At 46.5% G+C, this 24,344-nt stretch overlaps 1 protein-coding gene across 5 annotated transcripts in view; it reads right to left on the bottom strand.

The window, feature by feature from the left end:
* The window catches only part of LOC125715966 (signal-induced proliferation-associated 1-like protein 2), a 96,248-nt gene that overhangs the window by 17,905 nt on the left and 53,999 nt on the right, over nt 1-24,344 (bottom strand). For 4 of the 5 annotated variants that reach the window (XM_048988138.1, XM_048988139.1, XM_048988141.1 and 1 more), the window contains exons 9-14: nt 14,103-14,377; nt 7,672-7,926; nt 4,537-4,689; nt 3,485-3,594; nt 2,962-3,059; nt 245-654 (exon numbers count right to left, since the gene is read on the bottom strand). In XM_048988138.1, the coding sequence (XP_048844095.1) occupies nt 245-654; nt 2,962-3,059; nt 3,485-3,594; nt 4,537-4,689; nt 7,672-7,926; nt 14,103-14,377 (1,301 nt within the window). The remainder of the gene's footprint in view (nt 1-244; nt 655-2,961; nt 3,060-3,484; nt 3,595-4,536; nt 4,690-7,671; nt 7,927-14,102; nt 14,378-24,344) is intronic. The other variant, XM_048988142.1, reaches the window with a different exon arrangement.

Here is a 24,344-nt window from a genome sequence, read left to right as displayed (position 1 = left end):
GTTTCCTGACTGTGAGGGTTTGCAAGCTGATGCCACAAGGCATCCCAACCCATGAGGGCCAGGACAAAAAAGGATCTAGGAAGTGTACTTTCCAAAAGCAGGCAGGGACCCCCAAGGACGCCCCCTCGTCGCCCCCTTGGTGCACAATAAAGGAGGATCATAGAGATCTAACCTTAACTGCTGGCAGGGGTTCTTGAGGACCCTTTGCCGGCAGGGCGGCCATGACAGTGCCTTGCTCACATACCTGGAGTGGGAGGAGATCTCGCTTAGGTCACCGATACTGCCTCCAGCCATGCGGCTACTGGCCACTGCTGGCACGTAGCCCTGCGCCAGGTACAGCTTGGTCGGCTCGTCGTCATCTCGACCCCCATCTTCCGGGGGCTCGGCGGCCCACTGCAGCGCTGCATCCCCGCGGCCAGGCAGCAGCAGCCGGCTGGCCGTCATGGCGGACAGGGCCGAGGCTGGCATGCAGGGCGCCGTGTCGATACCGCTGTCGGTGGACGCGCCCTTGATGTAGGTGAGGCCCAGCATCTCGGGGTCCATTAGGTCGCCTGAGCCAAAGTGCTTGTCATCGCTGTTGCTGGAGGCGTTGCTGGACAGCGTGTTGCTGCTGGAGTGGCTAGAGCAGTGGCTGGGGCAGCTCTTATCACCAACCTGGGGTACAAGCAGAGGCAGCACAGCGGTTGTCTTCTTCCTGTTTACAACACTGCTCAATATGCCCTCTCTAAAGTCTTGCTCTCATATTGTTACCTGGGTCCAAATCTAGTCATTATTTTGGCACCATGTACACTATACCATTTCACCTACAGGAACTTTTATGACATCCCATTCTAAATCCACAGGCATCAATATGGAATTGGTCCCCCCTTTGTAGCTACAACAGCTGCCAGTCTTCTGGGATGGCTTTCCACTAGATTTTGGAGCGTGCATGTTTTTTCATATTTTAATGATGTGTGAGGGGCTTAGAGAGTCCTGCCAGCAACTTGGAGTGAGGCCTGTGTCACCTGTGACTCAAAGGAACGTTTCCTTTATTATATGATGTATGAGTGGATTCGGTGGAACAGAATGTCAACGCCACAAATTCGGTTCCACGGGTCGCATTTTGATGTCGCATTAGCTTACAGCTGTCTCGAAATGCCAACGAGACAGGTAATCAGGTGTGGCAGGTCTGACAGCACTGCTTCCTGGTAACTGTGTAGATAATCAGGGATTTGGTGACCCACGTTGCGAACAAACCGGAGCAGGAAGTTCTTTGCAGGTGCAGAAAAAGATAGGGTTCGGTTTGCTAAGAATAAGCAGATGATTTGGCTAATCAAAGGTGCTCCACTCATGCAAATGGAGTCGTGCCCTTTTATTTAGCGTGATTGTGAAGAAAGCGAAAGAGGCAGAGAGCCGCCCACGCTGGGTTCTGGGTTCTGTGGAGACCGTGCTCCCTACCATCCTCCATTTTGGGCTCTAATTAAGTGTGGGATATATTTGGAGCCGACATGCTTTTCCCATACCATCCGGCTATTTCGGAATGTGCAATTAATAACGCTTGCAATGAGAATACTGACCATACTCCACAACCAGGCGATTCCAAAATGACTTCGTGAAAAGTTAATGAGGTGCCATTTTAAAACTTTAATGCTCCCTGTGCAAGATGATTGATGCATGGACGGAACATTAATGCATCAATGCTGTATTCCTCCCCCCATTATGCTGAATAGCCATAGTGTTCGACAGATGAGAAATTCTTAGGGGGGGGTGGGAGGAAAAATTTGGATATTCATACGGCAAATTGGTCCCTTGGGCAAAAATTAGGGCGATTCTAACCTTGTGCAAATGAAGTTAGACAATTAATGCCTTTTCACATTAAATTTATGAGTAATAGCCAGACACAATAACGACCCAACAAACTGCGATTTAACACTTTCCCTTCTGTTCAGTTGAATATCTTCAGTGAATAAATCAGTCAACACCGCACCTTATACAAGAAGACAACAGCAGGACTCCCCTTGGTAGCTGAGCCTAAGCTAAAGCATTCTGAGCAGCAAATAAAACCGAGAACAAACAAGGCTCCCGGTCCTTGGGTGAGGGGTCACACTGTAATGCATGATGCAACATATCTGTCCGCTGTGGGTTTAAACATCCCATCAACAGCGGTGTGTATCACCACTCTAACCATGCATTTGTGTGAGGCCCCTAAGACTTAGAGCTCCCCTGCTGGACACAGAGAGTAACTACACTAATTCCCATCATAGTCATCATATAAAGATGGATGTGAGTCACTAACATATAGATACAGAACTTTGACCTAATTATGACAACAGTCATGTGACGCAAAATGATATTCCGGTCAGTGATGGATCACATATATAACGGTGATCCCATAAGATTATAATGGAGCTGAAAAATTCCTATCGCCTAGTGACGTCACATTACTCACATGTTTGGGGTGATGCTGGTGTGAACGAACCAACTGCGCTACCAGGTACATAAAAGTATAGCGCATACAACCATCAGCAGCACATATATTTGATAATGATAAGAACTACTGCTGGCTCATGTATTTACGATACTGTACTTTCTATCATTGTTTTAGAGTGTACTCTTTCTACTTATAAAAACGTTTATTGTAGCCTAGATGTGTAACAGGCTGTACCATCTAGGTATGTGTAAGTGCACTGGGAGAAGAACCTAAATAATAGAAAATTACACCACGTACGTCACTTTGAAAAAGATCTGCTTACATTCTAAAGTAAATGGTTTGTAAGTTAATGCTGGTAACGTAACTGAATACCACAGATTTAAAGAGACATATAATAGCATCGACGTTAAACACACATACAAAACAAAGATTGTGTAAAATGAATCGCTTGTTGGAGTTAATCTAGCATGGACTGCTCTGGTGTTCGTGCTTGCAGTTCTCTGTCTGCATGGACAGCTGAGGCTGCCTGCTGCCTGCTGCTGAAGACTCACGCGAGGCAGCCTGTTTGGAGAATCCTTTCCCTCCTTCTGTAGGCCTCTGTCCTTCAAAGCATTCAGGATCTTGGTGGAGGGGATGTGCCACTTCGCCTCTGTCCGGGACAAACGGGAAGCAGATAAGCGTGTGAGAAAGGCAGCCTGAAGCAGATATAGCCTCCGCCAGTAATAGAATGGATGAGAACATCAAGTCGTTTTTGGCTCCGCGTCAGATTTAGAAACGGCAGGCAGCCGACTGACAAGAGACGCGATCCAGCCGTAATAAAGCGACTTGTGATTCATGCAGGAAAATGAATTGAGGAAGTTTAAATACAGATCATTCTGTCTGAGTGATGAAGACACACTATTCCAATCTAAAGAACACGCTCACTATGCTAACCGCTATAATAGATGCCCGTCAAAATGATCACTGGGATGCTAATGATCTGTTCTGACTTCTGCTAATTCCGATCTTTTGTTCTTAATTAATTAGTTGGGGCTCCTGTAGGGCCTAAAATCGATGGTTTGGTGAGGGACTTACCGGCTGATCTGGTCCTTTCAAGGGGGGGTTCCCTGTCCCGCAGCCCATCTGCATCTAGGTGGCCCCCCAGACCATCTCCTGAGCCATCGTGAAGAACAGGCGACTGGCAGCTAGAAAAATATGGAATAGCACTTAGGGCTGGTATGGGTTGTTGGGCCATCATCCAACAGCATCCTTGTTTCAGACTTGCCTCAACAGGGAAAACTAACCCATTTAACCCTTTAAATCAGTTCCACTAGTTGGGATTTATTGGGTAAGGGTTTTCCTTCTGTTGGGCATTGCTGTTTGACTGTGTGAGCCTTAAGCAACTAGTACAAATGAGCTAAAAAAAAACACAAAAATAAAACATGCAAGCTGCTCAAGATGGGGAAATAAATGATGCAATAAAAATATTGCACAGCTGCATTTCGCATTTATTTTCATTTCAAGCATGGGAGAGAAGCCAATTACATGAGGCTGCAAGTCTTCAGCTCAGGATGATGCGAAAATATGCCATGACCGGCTACGCGGTGATCATCGTGACGATTTCCCAGGTTCTTAATCAAACACAATCGACATGTTCAATAGAGTGGCGTATGATTCACCCATGCAGGTGGGAAGACCCCAGGGGAAAAGATCCGCAGTGACAGAACTGAACTATCGGCTCAGTCATTATCATCACTGCTATTGTGCAGAGCTACAGATCTCCGGCTAGAGTATCTGAACAACACTCTGCACAAACAGGAAACTACCAAGCACCCTCTCCTCTAGGGGGCGCCAGCTGTGGGCTGAGACCTACTAGCTGCATTAAGCCAGCTGCTTTCTCCAATGATACGGCAACGTTTCAGGAGGTCTAACATACGGCAGTAACTTGAGACGAAAACCAAGGGGCAACGCTAAGCCTGTCTGTCTCGCTACCATGGATACCGAAAGTTAATCAGGGACACCCCACAGGAACCGAGTGGGGGAGGTGGCAGGGGCGGGAGTATTAAATATGCGGAAATGGGGGGCTATCGCGCAATCGGGCAGCCACCCTGCACAGACGATACAGGGGGTGGGCTTCGCGACCGTACCCCTCGTATCCAGCCTGCTGGGCCCAGGTGCCGCTGCCGCACGGGCCGGGGTCGCTCGATGACGACTGGTTGCTGGGGGAGCTCCGGTAGTGCTGGCTGGGATCCCCCTTACCGCACAGGGAGATCTGGGGGCTCTCCAGGTCCTGCATTGCCCTGAAAAACCCAAGGGATGGATGGGGTTCAGCACACCGCCACCGGCTCTGGAGGTTCTACAAGAGAAGTGTCACCCTGGCCAGAACTGCGACTCCCCGCACTCACAGCGAGGTCCTTTAAGATACAGCGATATTATCTTGTAGCTTAATAGCTTAAATTAAGTCAAAATGACCTGGTAGCAAGGGTTCTGTTTTCTCTGAGTGATGTTACTAAGACTGAAGGATGTTCTGTCTTTCGAAAGCTCTTGCCAAGCCAACTCACGAATGTCTGACCTCATAGCCAAAGCCCTAATCTCCTCTCTAAATCTGCCACTGAACAAACTCCCTGGCTTGCAGACTAATTAGACGTCACCCTTCTTTAAGTGATGTGGGGTGAGAGCTCTGGCACCGGACATGCCCTTCGCAACGCCAAGGTCGGCGCTGCGCAGTTCCGGAGGAGCAGTGGAGTCATCCCCTCACTGCAAAGAACCTTGAAATCTTCAGATGACAATGTAGCTGCTATCTGTATATAACGTGAGTGGTTATAATCAATGAAAGCAACTGATGAGCAATGATGTAAATAAATGGTACTACTGGCACTTTCCAGAGAAGTAGGAGCAGAACAGGCAGCTGGTGGCACCAACCGCAGGCTCTTCGGAAACGACTGGAGGTTACAGTTCTGAGTAAACCTGTCCCAGAACTCTCTGAGCGAATTCTTGGGCTAGGAATAATGTTGCCGATTCCTATTCACTGAATCTCACAACATCACGGCGATTACGCATAACGTGAGGCGGTAATGGCCGTTCACTGTCACTGTTAATTTACATCTGGAAACTGCCTTTTGCCCTCTGGTCAATGCTTGGTGACCCCTGGATGTCATGGAAACAAAAAAAGACAGCAGCAGAGCCTTTATTCAGTGCGATATATTTTATCATTAGCAAACTGAGGCTTTTGAGAGTCAGATGAAGGTGTAGATGACAGGCAATAAAGAAAAACGATATTTCCCTTTTTACTGCTTTTTTACTGTTTTTCCCATTCAAAGTTAAAAAGCCTCCGACTTCTAGCTGAAATGGACCCTACCTCCAAAAATCAATGTGTGGAGATGCTCTGTCTTGCACAATGAAACCCAATGCCACTTATCTCTGACTAGAGGGGAAGTACGTAAAGCTGTTTTGGAAATGACCAATCAAGTCAAGCCTGCAGGTCACATGATCAGTGGTTCAGGGATAGGGGAGACAGAGAGGCAACGATATCTAAATAGAAAGGTGGTAAAACCTCCATGGTACCCAGTAGGTTATCAGCGCAAACACTGGCTTCCAAAGCGGGGACTAGAACTCTACCAATTAACACCCTGGGCTGTGAATGATGCCGCGGAGCTGTGATGAGCTCTGCTTTACCTCCTGCTTACAGGAGCGTGCGCTGAATAAATTAATTCCTCTCTCATTTTCAGCACACGGCCGTTCACTGGCACAAGTAAACACACCTCCGGTGTCATGGGATTCAAATAGTGCCTATGTCATGCGTGTAAACTCATTTTCTGGATTTCTACGAGGTGAAGATTGACCACACTTTGTAGCACGTTTAAAGGACTTGGCTTGGGGTTGTTCTAATACTTGTTAAGTCTTGTGTTAAACACAAACAAATGTGCGCACAGATACACATACACACAAAGTTACATGCATACACACAAGGTAGAAATTGGACCCTAGAGAATGCAAATAAGGCCAATGGCTTCAATTATCAACCAAAAATAAAGAAATAAACATCAAGATGCGGGTAGCAACACGGGAGGGTGATCCCAGATTTTTATGAAAGCCGGGCGCAGCCTGTGTATGATCAATTCCTGTCTGCAAAAAAAAACCCTTTTGACATTCAGACAGACTAATCTTCCAAGTAGCCCTACTGTACTAAGGGCTCCGTCCTGAGATCATGAATGAAAATAGATTTGGAAATTGATTTGTTTCAGAGAGAAATCAATGGGGGGAGAAGGGGGGGAGGCTGCTGACAATAAGAAGTAAGATGCATCCGTTTCCCCCCATCTGGATGGAAGGCCCCACTCAGACCCGGCCACCTGCACCATGGGGGGCACCTCAACCCCCAAACCCCAACCCCCACCCCAGAGGTCCTTTATGTGCTTTAGTCTTCGTAGATGTGAACGGCAGCGTGGCTGGGGGGGGGGGGTCATGATGGGATGTGGGGGCCGAATGGAGGGACACAGGGCACAGCAGGATGCCATCATTGAAAGGCTTGGAAATTAATTCCCGACAATGAGGGTACCATTCTCCTCGCACCCTTAGCGACCCCTGCAGGGCACGCTGCGTTAATGACAGCGACACACACAGGCAAGGCTGAGGCTGAGATTGGATAAGCCCTGACAGCCAAGCAGAACACGAGGCAAAAGATGAAGGCAGTCTTCCACATTCCCCATAAGAACCACTCTCTCAGACAGCCTGTTTATAGATCATGCTGCAATAGCACACAGTGGGATTTAATTCAGCTTCGCACAGTGCAATTTAACATGAAGGTGAATTTCCAAAATCATTAGCAAGCGGGCAGTTGCATTGTTCTCTGCCTGTTATTAATGCATCACATGACTAGCATCACCTTCAAGTAGGAAACAGGTCACAACTATCAGTTACAATTTGAGCAAGAGGAATGCTGCTAGGAATCGTCAGGGAATCAGCTGGCCATCCGTTTTGAAGGTAAGGCATTCCTGAATGGTGCTATGGGGAATGCAGAGGCTTTTGGGCTTGGTCAGGTAGCAGGGGTATGCAGCTGCCTGCCAGGTGTTGCCTCTTTATACCATCACATCGCCCCCTTCAGGTAGGGAAGTGCACACTCCCAAATCTGTCCTTTGTGAACACGGGCACATATGACCCGTAGCGTGCAGATAACTGAGGCCAGCAAGGTGAAAATGAGAGTGGAAAACACTCAAGGAATAAAGCAGACATGGGGGTGAGGACAGGGCTAGATGCCACTCTGGAGAAGAGTAGAGGTACGGTACCTGGAGCTGTCCTGCAGCTTTCTGTCAAAGGAGGTGCTGCGGGGCAGGCCGACCTGGGCCTGCTGGAGGAGCGGCTGGCAGGACGGCCTCTCGGGGCCCTGGGTGGGGGAGCCACGCGACAGGGGCTGCCCGGCGGCCACAGGCACGCGGTGCCAGGTGGTGTTCCTGCGGAACGGGGTCTTGTACTCGCAGGGGGTGCCTTCGCTGTCCAGCTTGTACTCCACCATGGGGATCCTGTATAGCTCCGAGCAGCCCCTGTCAGCACATGGAGCTGGGGTCAGGCCTGTCCCAGGGAGGGGTCCCAGCCATTTGATAAATGAGCTCAGCTCCGGGCAACAATGGTTATAAACACCATTTCAAGTTCTGGGTTCAAAATGCTACAGCGGACAGCCATCTGCGGCGAGTGAGGACACAGTACTCGCACATTCAGAGTAATGGCAATTTTTATTGTCAGGTCACTCAGCTGAAAGGAGATGCACAAGGTCTTTTCACAGCAGAAACCGTGTGCTACTTAAAACCAAGCATTGATTAAACACCAGTAAAATACTGATTGTTGCAAAATCAATGTGTCGCAAAATCAATCTGCATTACACATATCCGGTGAGAGCAGTGTGGTTTACATTGTTACTCAGACTAATGCCAGCATTGGTGGGAATGTTTAAACAGATGGTGGGTCCTGTTTGAATGCGACCTCCGACCTTCCCTCTTTGGTCTGATTACCCACAATGGATCAGCATGTTCGAGTGTGAAGCACTCATCCAATTATGATGTGGGAAAAAAAATGAAAATCAAGGCAGTTGAGGCATCTTGGTTACAGGCTGGTGAATGTGGGCTAGTTGGAACATGTCTGTCGTCTTTAATTAAGAAACTTTATTTATAAGCTCAGCTTGGGGAGGTGGAACAGCCAGACCCAGAAGAGGGGAAACAATGTAAAGGATGAATTTCCCACACTGTACTACAGTCTGCTGACTACCCTTTCCTTCATTCTTCCACTTGTCTGGTGGTGCAAGACAGGAAGCAGCCCAGTCTGGCTGGCTGGTATCATTTCTCCATTTCTGTGCAAACAAGGAAGGGCTGCTTTTTGCAGCCCAGCACACAGTCCAGCATACAGGAGGACTTCTCAGCATTGAGAGTGACCCATGGAAAATCCTTGAGTCTCACCGCGGCACGAAGCACCACTTAAGCTCAGCAGCCCCCCTCCCCCAGCACACTGTATGGGCCCCCATTCTGCGGTTCTGCCATTTCACACACCTTGCTGCATCAGCACGCAGCCGCGCGCTGAGGCCGCCACAGAGGGCCCTCGTGTTATTTCACGCCACATCAGACTGCAGCTCCCGGGCAGGACAGCATAACCACTGACCGCCATCCTGAGAACCAAACCATGGGAAAACGAGGTCGTGACGCTGTGAATGGGCTCTTGGCCGCATGCCGTGCGACGGTCTCCCGGAAAGCCCTTAAGCGAAGAAGTGGAAGGAGACCTCGAGGTCAACTGGGGTTAAATGAAGGAAATGAAGTGAGACTTGGCTGGGCACACCACGCCGCTGGACTGCCATCCTGCAGCACATTTGGTGTGCTTTAAGTGCAGTATTAGATCAATTTCTCCTGGGTCTTACAGTATAAAGTCACGCTTCTCAGGTTTCCCATGCCTTGGGTATAGATGCTAATTTTACTATTAGCATGACTATTGAGTGTTCCGCGGATCCTACATCAGCATGGCATATAAATAAACCGTACCTTCTGCTTAAGGAGGACTGCTGATAACAAACAAGCAGGAAAACATTACAACAAAACCATGATAAATTGTCCAACGTCTTCCCGCTATTTAAATTAAACCACAGGATACCTGCAGGAGCTTTTCCCCTGTTTCATAAAGCTAAGCTGGAAATGAAGTCCACCCTAAATGTCCCTCTCACGTTTGGCTACAGCAGAGCACAGGAATAGCTGAAAAAGCCCTGATACTTTGTATGACCCTCTCCCATAGCTCTGTAATGTTTGATGCTGTGTGAGTTGATACTGGGGTGACAGATGGTCCTGCTTCTCTAGCTCAAATTCATTTATTCACCTCATAATTTTGACTTTTCTGCCCAGAGAATGAGGAATGTCCAAAAGTTGGGGATTAAAGGTACGCTTCAGATTCCAGGAGCCAGACTTGTCTTACACCAGTGGTTCTCAAAGTCGGTCCTCGGGCCCCACTGCCCTGCTTGTTTTCCTGCTATCCCTGCCCCACACACAAGTCCCAGCTGTCTTTTTGCAGCTTCTGATTACCTGGATCAGGTGTGTTCAGTCAATCAGCAGTGTGTATGGCGGGAATAGCTGGAAAACAAGCAGGGCGGTGGGGCCCAAGGACCAAGTTTGAGAACCAGTGTCTTACACTAACCAATGAGATATACAGATCTACAGTTGGTGCCCCAAGGAACTGGGCAGATGTCTTTGCGGCTCAACCTCTGGCCGGGGATCTGTTGTACGTGTTATAGGAGTAGCCTTTTCCACAGCTCCTTGCCATGAACTGGGGCACGACTGGGGTCAGGTCTTAGGAAGCAAGGCCCCTCATGGCTCCCACCAGGCAATCTCAGCACTGGCCGGGCTCCGGGGCGGAACGCACTGTAATTGTCTCATTGATAGTTGTCAATAAAAACAAGGCTGCCTGATGGAGGCTCGTGTCCCTGGCACTTTGTCTTCATTAGGGCAAGGCGTCACTGATGACGGGTTCATAGATCCGCGTCAAGATCCCTTAATCCTCCCGCCTTTTGGCTGAAGCACAGGGCCATGCAGGCGAATGTGTGTGTGTGTGTGCATGTGTGTTTGTGGGGGGGGGGGGGGGGGGGGGTTCTTAGGTCACCTTGCAGGCACTCCAGGTTTCATCTATAACACATTTACAAGGGGGTACCTGCCTCACAGCCAGACACAAATACAGAGACTGAAATACTGGATTTCTGCCCACAATAGATATAATCAATTCATTAGCACCCATGGAGGTTTGCCTGCGGTCTGCAAACTGATACCGATCCATAAGGAACCTCTTAACTGCCTGTGCTTATAAACCAGGAAGAAACTCACACAAACACACTGGGTTTATAAAGGGAAACTCATAATGTACTCAAATATCTAACCACTGAGTCTGACAAACTCAGACCACACGCTGTATTGTCAAGGAACCAGGCACTAAAAGGAAAAGACTGCATATGGAAATAACCTTTGACCTAAGCAGAGATTTGACCAGCCAGGAACACATTTAACTGATGACTATAAGGGCTATACTGGCATTGGCATAACTACTTATTCAGGGTATCATGTTTGAGCTCACACAGCACATTGCGAAGCTTAAAAAGGAGAAGAGTCCAGAATAAATATATGAAAGGACACACAGACAAAGTGGGGCATGCAGAGCTGTCGGTTTGAGGCACCGATATGGTACATGGTCCACAATTACCACTGCAATTACATGATGCAGTGTCATTTTTGAAAACCATATTCCTGGCCAAATGGAAAGACCCAATTATGTTTCATTTGAGGCTCTGTGTTTTATCGCGGCACTGTGGTGACTAAACACTAAGCATGAGCGGGGCTCCTAGAATCCAATGCCGAGGTTCCCTCAGGGCATCAATGTCTGCTTCTCATATAAGCCCGAGAGGGTGAAAAGCGGCACTGCTGATGCCAAGTCAGGCCGTGCCCCTCAGCAGGCCGATGATGTCACCCATCGAGCATGTCCAAGTGTCACTCAAGTAAATAGATTAGGGACAAGTAACACGAGGGAAACATAAAGATCAAGGAGAGCAGTGAATGAGGGTTTATTTAGTACAGACACGGGAGCAGAGCAATATCTGATGCAGATGTGGTCAAAAAGAGTAAAAAAATGCTACAATCTCTCAAAGGCCAGCCCCACTTCTGATTCGCCGCCATAAGTCGAGTGACATTTAAGGTAAAAGGTCAGATACAGCTAGAAAAATAAAATTCCGGAGTAAAAATGTATGCTTCATATGAAGCTGTCCAAGTTCTACAAAAACACATCTGCCTGGACATTATTTGAATCGAATGTGTGGTTAGGGACGGAGAAAACTGCAAAATAAGAAATAACCCTGTCCATTGTGTGTGGTCCTTCTCAGTCACTCCCACCAACCCAATGGGAGATAGCAAAAATGAATCTGCTGAATTTCTGAGCACAAAAGCCGGCACGCTGCTCCATCTGGGTGGCGAAGAGGACAGAAGCGAGAGATGGGGAGGGAGGAATCAGGAACTGTATTTTGGAACAGTGAGAAGGAATGGAAACAAAAGAGCCGCTTTGGCATCAGGCCAAGAAAATCACAGGAAAACAAGTTTGGAATCATTCTGCATTTTCCTCCTGAGGGAAAACTGAAGCCAGTCTTAAATTATGAGGGATATTTAACCACAGGTGAAGCAAATTAACGTATTGGTCACATGACTCCACCCCATTCTGGGAGTCCGCAAGCCTCCATCTTATCTGGCTTCACTTTAACATGAGTTCTCCACATGAATAAGATGAAAAACAATATGAAATTTAGATATTTTTCAATTTCAATCTTCCTCAAGTGCGTCTGACTGAACTGCATGTCATTTGTAGAAAATAAACGTTTGAACCCACCCATCCATCTTTAATAACCACTAATTCAGTACTGTCTGGGGTCTATCCCAGGCTATGTGCATGTATACACACACACACACACACACACAGGTTTGTAATTATATCTTTGTGGGGACTCTCCATTCATTTCTATAGGGAAAACGCTAATCCCAACAACCTTAACCGACCTTAACCCCCACCCAGCCCTAACCGTAACCATAAGTAACCAAACAAAATATTCAGAATAGCATTCAGAAATCTTTGTGGGGACCTGAAAAATGGTCCCCACAACGACAAAAAAAACTGTTTTTTTTTTTATTACAATATAAACCTAATCCATACACACACACACATATACAGAGGGGACGAGGTCTCCAAACCCCCAACACTGGAGGTGTGAGACCACTGTGCCACCCTTTTTCTGACCTAAATCTTCGTTAATGAAGACCTAACAATTCACAGTGATCTGCTGCTTTGTACTGTACACACGCAAGCTGTCATACAGTGCATCTCGCTCTTAGCAGAGGACTGACACCTCGCAGTTACGGTTTCTAGCTGGCACCCTCAGCGACGCTACAACAGCATTGATACGGCAGTGTTATTTGTAACTCCAACCCTGCTCCGCCCTCCACAAATGCACCGTACGCGTTAACCGGACCTTTCCCTCTCAAATCAAGTAACCTCGCCTGCACATGCTGAGAACAGCCTAGGGAAAAAAAAAGATCCACACATCCATCTTTTCTTCCTGCCAAATGTCTGGAAAAATCATCAGTGTGTAAATGTAAAAAATAAAGAAAGAGACACCGGTGAGATTCTAAGAAGCAGGCTGAAAACAAATTAACCCAAGACTCACAGCGGCTGGTGCATCAAAAGAATCGATAGTTTTTTGTATTAGAAGTGGTGAAAAAAATGTACAGATGCAGGAACAGGCAGCTGGTAGTTGGGAGAAAAGGCTGAAAAGCAAACAAAAGTGAGACAGAGAGAAACAACAGACTGTACAGTGATTCTCAACAACTTCGACAAGTGAGGAGAAAGTGGCAAAAACCAATACGGTGACTTATATGGTGATATTTATCATAGCTCTTTAGTCAAACACCACCAACAAAAACCAATAACTATCATGCTTACTCTCCGGAATGGGTCACGACAAGGTCCCTATACCCATTTGTTATGCAAACATTATAAGAAGTTCTCTGACGCAGGTAGATAAACCAACTTTCAGACCGGAGAATCAATAAAAAAGAAGATCAATTACTGAAAAAAGGAAGGAGGCAAAGAAGAAAAATTCAAAATGGCTTTCAGACTTCCCTGGAATGCTGTTAGCTTAGGTGGTATAAACTTCAAACTTCTATAAAATGCTGGCAGAAATTCTAGTAAATCTATCACTACACCCAGTTATGTGAAATTGGTAAGATTTCACAGCACGTGTTAGATTGTAAACAGCATTTGGTCTAAAAGGGTATGTAGATTCATATAAACACACACATCACGCATCCATCTGGGTAAACAAAGGATGTGAGAAACCCCATTTGCTCTAAGATCTTTTTAAGAAGTTCTTCTACTACATCTGCTTTTGGATGAAAGCTTGACGAATAGCAACTTCAACTCACAGCAGGATCTCCTCATAAGCAAGAGAATCTTGGTAAATGGAGATATTAGCAGAAGTCCAAGCTGAGCTACTAGACAGCAGACATTTTTGAGAAGATTCATACTTCTGTTTTCATAACTTTAAGAAGTAGTAAGAACTGCCAAAGCAGCAAATACGCAAACTTGGTGTAGATACTAGTCAGATCGTGGGTCGTCTACCCATCACATGGAGCAAACGTGTGGTCAGGCTGCGGTGACGCCTTACCTCCTGGGCGTGCCATCTTCATGTGGCGAGATGATCACCACCTTCACCGTTACCGATGTGCGCAGCAGGTCGATCATTTCTTCATGTGTCAATGTGGCCACCGCCACGCCGCAGATCTCCACCAGCCGACTGCCCTGCCGTAGTCCCGCCTGCCAGGCGTAGCCGAAAGGCTCTACGTCGGCCACAACACCCTCGAAGTTCACGTGGAAGCCCAGCTGGCCCAGGCTGTTCCGTCTCAGGGTTATCTCCGAGGTCTCACAGCCCCTGGTGACAACCTACCAAAGAAGGGGGTAAGGCTGTAACTGTCAGCTTAGAGAGCCCCCATAACAACTTACAATGAGTAAGAAATTCAAGGCATAGGAGGCTATGTTACTCCAGACACCTCCAATCCCAGGTGAATGATCCCCTACATTGACAGACATGAATCTCAGCATCTGCAATGTGGTCAAAATACAGTACACCTCACACAGCAGGGCACTTAGCAGCCCATTTGTTAAACCAAAAAATCTTGACATATTTCATGTCAACTTTGTGCTACACGGAAGATATGTCAGCCTCATTCTAGAAATCCATTCCATCCCATTCATTTTCCTCAACAGATTATTCAATGCAGAGTCACTGCCAGTCTGGAACAAACCCCAAGATGCTCAGGGCATGTGGCAAGCATGCCCATTCATCACAGGGAGGGCACACACGCAGACGCAGACGCAGACACACACACACACACACACACACACACACACACACACACACACACACACACACACACAGTTTGTGAGGTCTGAGTCGATAATGCAAGAAAAAAAAAAAAGCATATTTCATACAGCAACATAATGTTAAAGACCCTAACAGTCAGTCAATCGTTAATTCTGTTGTCGAAATTAAAAGGCTAATTAGAATCAGGTGTACTGAATGTATGCAAATGATTAGCTAATTGTCAGGAAGAAACTTGCAAATAAAATTAGATACTCAGGTGTGCTCTCGGGCTGTAGGTAGAAGCTTAGTTCTGAGTGACTATGACATTGAATGTGGAGAATGCACTGGAAGGAGGGCAGTCACCGTGTAAATAAGGCGAAAACATTAAATATCCTGCTGTACAAACACTGATAATGTCAAGTGCTTTGAAAATGTAGTTGTTAGAGGAATTTTTTCATGTGCTTCTCTCTTCATGAGTATGGTATGATGGGAGAGGATGTTGTTTACCCACCTTGTTTGAGCTATATAGTAGCTTTCATTACTTTGAGATATATATATTATATATTATACGATTATGACATGGCAATATCACATTAAGTAATATCGTGATATTTATAAAACCAAAAATAAGATGAAATTACCCGAAACAAACTACTGCCAAATTCGATTTCTCCATAGAGTATGTCTAGTAAGTTGGCGGTGTTTTCGTAAGCAGGGAACAGGGAAAGCAAATAAAACAAAAAGCCAATTGATGGCTAAAAATAATGAATCACTTCTTAATCACCGAGAGCTTTTGTTCATCGTAATATGAAAAAAGAACAAAAATAAATGAACAGGGGTGCTTAGATACAAACCCATTACTGTGTAGGCAAGAAATTGGGTGTATTATACTGGGTGTTTTACACAGCCGTCAATCCCACTGAGCCTCTAAGGCTGCACAAACAGTGACGGATCAGGAATTTATCAGTGTTTATAGTGTGATTAAAAAAAAAAAAAAAAAACATAATTACAGATAGAGCAGATGCATTGTAGCCGAATAGCTAATATCCTATTTCTTTTTTTCCTCTACAAGCGACATCATACAAGCATCGTATTATGACGGTATTGCTATTTTTGAGTTTTTAATACTACTACAGTTGTTATATGACTGATACAATAAACTAATAAGGTAATATTGGTAGAACTGTTGTATTTATAAATAATATTATGAGGTTTGTGGGTTTATGCATGCGACCCGCTGTGAGAGTCAGACTAATCACCTCTGCAACCACTGTAGTTGGAACTTTGGTGGTTGAGAGCCCAGTGTTAGCCCTGTGGTACTGTGGCACTAACAAAGTACGACGTCTTGGGAAATAGTCGTACATTGGATGTTAGTTAGTTTGAACTAACATAGTACGATGCATCGTTAATGATAAGTTCCGTTGTTGTACAGGAAACGCACCATATATTAGCAGAAGCTGACACATCATGCCCAAATTAGTAGAAGGTAACACATCACGCCCAGTTTAGCAGAAGTTAATACATCATCCCTTTATTATGAGAAGATAATATATTATGGCCAGATTATCAGAAGCTAACACAACATACCCAGTTTAGCAGAAGCTAACACATCATGGCCAGTTTAGCAGAAGGTAACACGTCACACCCGGATTAGTACAAGGAAACATCACGCTGAACACGCTAACACAGGGCTCTCGAGTCTCACACAGTGACCGTGAGACACACGCATTTCAACCAGTTCACACGCCACACCTTGTGTTCCTCACACTGAGAAGTAAGGGATAACGCCCACCAAGGTTTCCCCTTATATAGAATTAATGGATGAGGCGTGGGTATATGGAGTGCAGAGTTCATAGTTGTCCCAGTCAAGTTAGACGGCCAACCAAAAAATAGTTTTTATTGCATGTGATCCCGCTGCAAGCACATTATATGAATGTGTACCCATACGGAGTGCAGACAGGGAGGAAGTGGCAGAGCAAGATCCGATGAATGCGGTAGGCAGGGCTCTCAAGTCTCACGCACTGACCGTGAGACACACGCAGATGTAATCTCAGTCCAAACCTTTGATGAAATCTGAGAGCCCTGCTAACACATTATACACATATTAGAAGTCTTTGATAGTTTTCATTCTGAAACTGCTCATCAGCATAGTAAAGCACACAAAACAGTTTCTCAACAATACAAAGCCCGTTTTTTCATAGCAAGAGACGTCAATCTGCCAGTGGGGAGAATTTAGTGACTGTGCCAAACTGCCCAGCACTGGCGTCTACATCAGATTCTCCTTAAGATGCTCTCAAATGATGCTGCCAGGAATCTCAACACACCCCAAAGTCTCCAAGCCCCACAGGCCAATCTCACTGTAACAAACACAAGGTCTGAGTCCGAGAAAAACATGTGCTTCAGTAAACCTTGACTCTGACTTCTGAAACAAGCAGCTCTAGACAGATGAGTCAATCGTGAATCTGTCATAATTTACAATGTTTCAAATTTTATGCAGAAGAACCTCGCACCAGCCATCAAAATGGTGGGACCTGCTGCTGGTGTGCATTACTATGCTATAACTTAGCCTGTCATAAAGTTCACACTCCAGGAGTACCGTAGTGGGAAAGCAGAAGGTCCTCTGAGGGTGGAATCAGAAGGAGCAATGATCCAACACACACATAGGAATCCCCACAACAACTGGCTGAAAAAGAAGCCAAAGTTATTGTCCAGACCTCCTGCAGCAGGAGCTAAATAGAGTGTACATTTTCTGACTTAAAATAATAATTTGGAATTTTTTGCATTATCTGTCAAATGTCTTTGTGTTTATCTACGTTAAGGGATGGGAACAGGTGAACGCTGTTAAACTGTAAGGCTGTAATGAGCTTTATTCAATTTCACCACATGGCCAATACTAGGGCTCCCTAGCCTCCACTATTCCTCTGCGGTTGGTTAATTTCCAGAAGTATACTACAGTACTGCGCAAAAGTCTTAGGCAGTCAAAAGATATGTTTAAAGCTATTTATCTGGACAGTAAGCGCACTTTTGCTCAGAACAAAAAGGACAATTCAGAATTAGAACATATGCAAATTAAGAGTAACAATAAAAAGTAATAATAATTTCTTAATGTCTGCCTTGGATTGCTAGATGAACACTGCTTTAGTTCTCAATCCTCTCTTCAGGGGCACCTCAACCATTCAATTTTATTTATTATATTTCACCACCAGCTCATTTACAAGGCGTGCTAGTTGTCGAGTCAAAAATGCATTGGTGTATTGGAGGGTTGCTGGAAATATTGGGGTGATTTTAGCAGAAGTTTGGAAATGCCTAAGATGACACATTTTTAGAGGCATATTAGCGTAGTTTTACACCGACATGAAGATCATTGAAATATCATTTTCTTTTGTTGCCTTAGACTTTTGCACAGTACTGCACATAGGTTTTTAAGGACCCCTAATGTTTGCGTGTTCTGCTCGCATGTAACAGAGGTTGGGGACTCCTTGCCCATATCATCAAGAAGGAAATTATCATCCAAAGATGCTTTTACATGCAGGTAAAGAGAAAAAAAAATCTGTGTCATTTCAGGATAGGAGAGGAAGTGAGAATAAGCGACAGTACAGGCTCCTCACAGGAAAGCACTTCTCATTGGCTGGCCTGTCTGGATTCGGAAACAGTGCTAGTCTCCTGCCAGGTTGCAGGGCTGAGATATCGCATAAGAAAAGCTCAGTTTCTAAGCCTTTCCTGGCATTTTTCTGAGGTAGCCAAAGGCCAAGTGAGGCTTTAAAGAGACCCGCAATTTACCTCACGGTTATTATTTAGCACGTAGGCGAAGGCCTTCCAGCAGGCTGCTCATATAGAGAGGGGGGGGGGGGGAAGAGAGAGAGAGAGAGAGGGGGGAGGGGGAGTAAGGAGTGTGCACTGATCGCACCTATCACACAACGTGGGTGAGAACCTCTGGGCAGCCATGCACCGGGTGATACCTCAGCACCATACTAGTCCGAATGGCAGAAATAAATTCTGCATGATGGATTATTATGATGCAGGACTGTTGAATGGGTTTGCATTTTATATTTACGTTTATTTATTTAGCAGAAGCTTAGGACCAAACTGACATACAGTGAAACAGATAATATATCACAAGCCTATGGGGGGTGTGGTGCATGGCTCAGTACGTTTAGGCCTCTGTGATCAGGAGGTCCCTGGTTTGTCTCCAAGTGACATGTCCATTGGGCCCCTGAGCAAGGCTGTTAACCCCCCCCCCACCCCAAATGCTGCAGGGGTGCAGGATTAATGGCCTGACCCTGTGCTCAGGCCCCATGCTTTGCTCTCAACAGCATGCACATGTGTGTATGTCTCAGAGCAAAGCAAGCATCCCAATGTACTTCTGCAAATGGCAAATAAAGCATCATTTTATTTCCCATTTCAGCTGTCTGTCAAGGAGCCAACAGGTACCGTCTGGCAGGTTGTTCTGCTTACTTGCAGTATATTCATCAGAATATTCAACTGTGGGCCTGGTGGTCAAGGACACGTCAAGCAGGGTCAGCTCGCCCTACAGGCGACACAGCCAGTCACCGGGGGCACTAACTGATTAGGGGCGCAGAAGAGCGAGAGGGAAAAAAATCAGAAGACATACCTGCATTCCATGATATTACAGTTATTTACACTACTATTTATCTCACCACTTTTATTGTGAAATGGATCCCAGTAAGCTTGTCAGCAGCCAGATACTCTCCATCCATCCATCCATCCATCCATCCATCCATCCATCCATCCATCCATCATTCCATTTTCTGTAACTACATGTGATATTTAGGGTCAAAGGGAGCCAGATACTGAAATTCTATTTTGGGGGGGTGGGCAGGGGGCTAGCAGAAATCTTGCCTAGGGCACCAGATCACCCAGGCTTGGCCAAAGAGAGGTCTCTGCTGTTGTAACTTTGGCAACTAACTATGCTGGAACACTGCAAAGTCCTCCATCAGCAATTTTGGCACAAGCGTGTCCAGACCAAGGAAAGGATGCCTGGTAAGATTACACATGATGATCAGTGACCGGGCAGCTCTTTTGGACTGTGGGCTGCAGACTGGGGATGGGGGGAATGTGCAGCATTGAATCAAACGGTGAGGTAATTATCTCATCCCCCATAATCCCTTTACCCAGATGGAGGGGAGGGGTGAAAGACAGCGGCTCTGTCCCGCTGCCGGGTTATGGGGTGACCCCGGGAAGGCCCGCCCACACAGAGATACAGGACCCCCGCTCCTTCAAACAGCGGCCGGCCAATGGACCAATGGAAAGTGCCACAGCGCTCTGACCCAAAAGCCAACCACCCACAGGACTGTATGCTGTGGTCCAGGACTCAAAATAAACACGCAGTTGTGAAATGAAATATGAATCTTTGCCACTTCCTGGTTAGTATTTTAATAACTATGATATCTGCACATATATATCTGCTATAAGATTATTAAACAATAATTATAAGAATGCTCTTCCACAAGTTCATGTGATTGACTTGCAGATTTGTAATTTTGTTTAATTTTATTTCTGGAAAATCCATCTATCTATTTTCCAACCTCTTATCTTGGTCAGGGTAGTGGGAGGGGGGGGGGGGGAAGGTTGGAGCCTATCCAAAGCAGCAGAGGGCTGGGGTACACCCTGGACGGGAGTTAGTCACACACAGAATCACACACTATGGGAAATTCTGAGTCACCAATTCACAGACGTGAATGTTTCTGAATCATGGAAGGAAGCCGTTGTGTTGCCCTGTCTTGCGCCCTAGCTGCCTGGTACAGGCTGTAGGCTCAAAGCGGCCTGACTGGATGAAGGATAAATAGATAAAGGTCACAATGACACAGAAAATAAAAGAATACATGACCTTATATATTTTATATATGGCCAATCATCCATCTTTTAACAGTTTATCCAGTACAGTGATATAGTATAAATATCAATAGGCTGACATTAATTTCTAAGCACATTCTGGAAGAGGAACATGGTGACATGATGAGCATGGTGGCATGGGGACATGATGAGCCTGCAGGTATCCCAGAATGCACTGAGCACAAAGTAGGGGACACCCTGATGTGATGCCAGTGCATTGCAGGGTGCACACGCACACTGCAAACTGAGGGACAGTGCAAGAAAACAGAAGCACGGGCCACTGTTTTCCACGACAGCAGAGATCAGCTTCACATCGGAACTCTAAATTCCCCATCCACAAAACGCACCCAGATGCTGAGCCGTTACTCGGCATGACCCCGAGAAGCGGGCGCCGCGATGAGTCAGGCACTCTGCGCTTGTACCAGAAGCCTCACCCGGCTCTGGCTGGACCGGCAGCAAGGTGGCCGGGCGGACTGAACACTTACGAGCACAGCATGAGAAGCTGGACGGTGGCACTACTTCACAATCGCGGTTCTTTTGATTCACCTTTAGATAATGATGTAATAATGAAATGAAGTTGCTGGCTGGCTTACATATACATCCATCTATCTTGCACGACCCCTGATCCTACACAGGGTCATGGTGAATGCAGAGTCCATCCCAAAAGGCACAGGAGACAAGATGTGGGACACCTTGGATGGGATTCCAGCACACACACACACACACACACACACACATCCACTGAGCAGCTCAGATACACTAACTTGCCTAATCATGCTTTTGCCCTTGCAGGAGGAAACACAAGAACAACAGGCAAATTCCCCAGAAACAACCAGGCTGAGATTTAAAGCCACAACCCCACAGGTGTGAAGTTACAGTGCTAAATCGTGGAACACCATGCTGGTTATACATAGCGGTCTTACGTAAGAACTCAGTCAGAGACCTACACATTGGCACCAATAGCTGTACAGTGTATGTCAGAGGCCTTTCACATTCTGCCTTTTGTCTTGATGTACTGAGACTGACAACAAAAATCAATACCGAATTACTGCCCAGTTGCCAGTTTTATATATGGGGGTCTGTGTGTTCTCATTGGCGTCATCCCAGATGGGGGCTGGCAAGATGCATCAGATGCAGTTTGGGGGACTTATAAACCGGTGTCAGCATGAGCCCAGCCACGCTAAATGGCATACTAAAATCACCAAGTCCCTACTGGAGATCACCATCCAGACACAAGTAACAGTTTGCTAGCTAATTTCTACATGCCACTTAGTGCAGAGAATTATAGGTACCTCACATTTTTGGATTAATGTGGAGGTTTGGTCTAGTTTGTTTTCTTTTGGGTTCAAACCGCTGATCTTTGATGGAAGCAACTTTTAGCAAACATCAAGCAGGCTACCCAGCTCGCATAATGCTAAACTTAACGCCATACTTGTCGTGGGCTCCGTCACGGGTGCCTAGATCGCCGGTCAGCTAATGCCGGCGGCAAGGATGTAAGGGGACGGATACAAGCCGGAAGTGCAGGTCTGGCTGGAAGAATGGGAGGAAGAGACGGTGCGTTCTCACAAGGAAGCAAGCGAAGCCAGCCCCATACATGCATGTGGCTTTGCTAACTGCATGCAATCGTTCTGGGCCTTTTCCCATGAACCCATTTGTACCCCATGCAGGGTACCAGATGTTTATATTGTCAACTGTCTTCCGCTAATAATTATTCACTATTTTTAGAAAAGTGCTGTTCTGACAAGGATGCATTCAGTATTCGAGTTCTAATGCACCATTAAGACGGGGCTGCATTATCGCCTTCGTGTCTGACAGACCACGAGCCTGAACGCAGCCCCCGTCAAAGTGAGAATGACGGTTCGGTAAGATGGAGCCATAGTCGCCTGTGATTAACTCAAAGTCAGTCTTCCACTGTAGGAGGAGCGATCATCTATTGGAGCAAGGTGGCCAGGGTTAGCTGGCTGCTAGGAGCTGACCCAGATGGCAGGGCGACAAGTGGCGGCCCAGGCAGAGACAAATTCTGGATGGGATCCGGCACATGCCAAGTATGCTGGGCCCCTGAGACAGGCCAGAGCACGATCAACACTCCGCACGTAATCCTGCTAGGAGCTCCGCAGGGCATTCGACCTAAACTATTACTGCGAAATATATGACAGTAAAGATGGAAAACACTGTAAGGCTATCCTGGGGGAAAACAAGCTAGCTAAAAGCGGGGGAGGCAGAGGAACAGACATTGGCTGTTTTTTTTTGCATGCGATACTGTGTTTACGGTTCCTAACATGTGCTCTAGTGTCTAATTTTGCGTCTCTTTGGCAGCGAAAGCAGGTTTTGGAGGCGGTGCCAACAAAGCACAGAGCTGGTATATGGGTAGGCGCCAAAGATGCAGGCTTCTGCCTCTGTTCATTCTACATTTCACCAGTGGACTGGACCCTGTACATCCAGCTTTGTAACGGTGTCCAGAATTAAGTTGTGGCCATTTTGGAACAACCTAGTGAAGCTATTGGAGACACTTGTTGACAACATAGGTGTGACTAGGCATATGCTATCATTAACAGGCAAATTAGCTTCCTAGCCTAGTGCTCCACGCTAGCGCAGGCTAACCCATGGGGACAGGCAGAGCCGAGCGCACTGTGACCGCCCTCATTGATGGAAGCACGCTGCGAGTGATGGGACCAGCCGGCTGCCTGTGTCCGGCCTGCTGCTCACACAAGGGCCTGGTCTCACGCGGGACTGGAGCAGCGCTTACGTCCTTGCCGCCCTCTCCCGCGTTTACGAACAGATTCTCCCCCCACAGGGGACAAGTGTGTCGAAACAGTCCAGCCTGCAAAACAATATGTGACTCAGGCAGCTGAAATATATAAATTCAAGGGTAAATAAGGACAAGATCCAATATATTTGTCTTCCTCAACAGAATGTGAGCTCCAGCCTCAAGCTAATACCTTAAATCAGGGGCATGATGTAATCAAACAAGTGAACGAATCTGAGAGCTGCTTGGATAATCAGGGCTGGAGGAGAACCCGTGCTGATTAGAAACCCAATGATGGATCTGGCGGCGAGTGCAGACTGACACAAATGGGGACAGGAAGCCAGCCCAGGGAGGAGGAAGGGGCCGGGCCTGACCCCAAGCGGCAGCTCTGACGGGGCCGGCTGTGGAGTGTGCTGTTGGGGAAAAGGCAGAGTGCCTCCTTGTCACTCCTCAGTCTACAGTGTTTCAATTAGAATAGCTTTTCTCATTATAAAGCACTGTAGCTCTGATGCTATCTTGGTCATTTGTTGGGAGCTCAGCCAAGCCGCACTTATGCCTAGCTGGCCCCTTGACAGCTGTATGCCTATAATGCATGATGCTTATAATCTACCTCATTTATAAATATATCACTTTGGACAAAGGCGCCTGGAAAAATGTAAAAGTAACGTAAATGCTCTCCATCTTTCACCATGCTTCCCTTTAAACAATGAGGCTTCCCTCACTGAAGAGGCTCAAAGACCCATAGAAGCTCTAATGCTAGCTGGTAGGACATAAAAACATACTAACACAGCCTCTGGGCATGCAGCAGACATCAGACACGTCACACTACAGATGGGTGCACTACAGGAGCACAGGGGGTTTATTGACTTAAGTAAACATACAGAAGACTTGGGGGAATATACCTCTTTGTTTTCTAAGCCAAAAGTTTAAGGGCTGTCAGGAAAACT

This window comes from Brienomyrus brachyistius, chromosome 20, assembly GCF_023856365.1.
Source record: "Brienomyrus brachyistius isolate T26 chromosome 20, BBRACH_0.4, whole genome shotgun sequence".
Lineage (NCBI taxonomy): Eukaryota > Metazoa > Chordata > Actinopteri > Osteoglossiformes > Mormyridae > Brienomyrus > Brienomyrus brachyistius.
The sequence above is the reverse complement of the archived record's forward strand: the minus strand, read 5'-3'. Positions and strand labels throughout refer to the sequence as shown.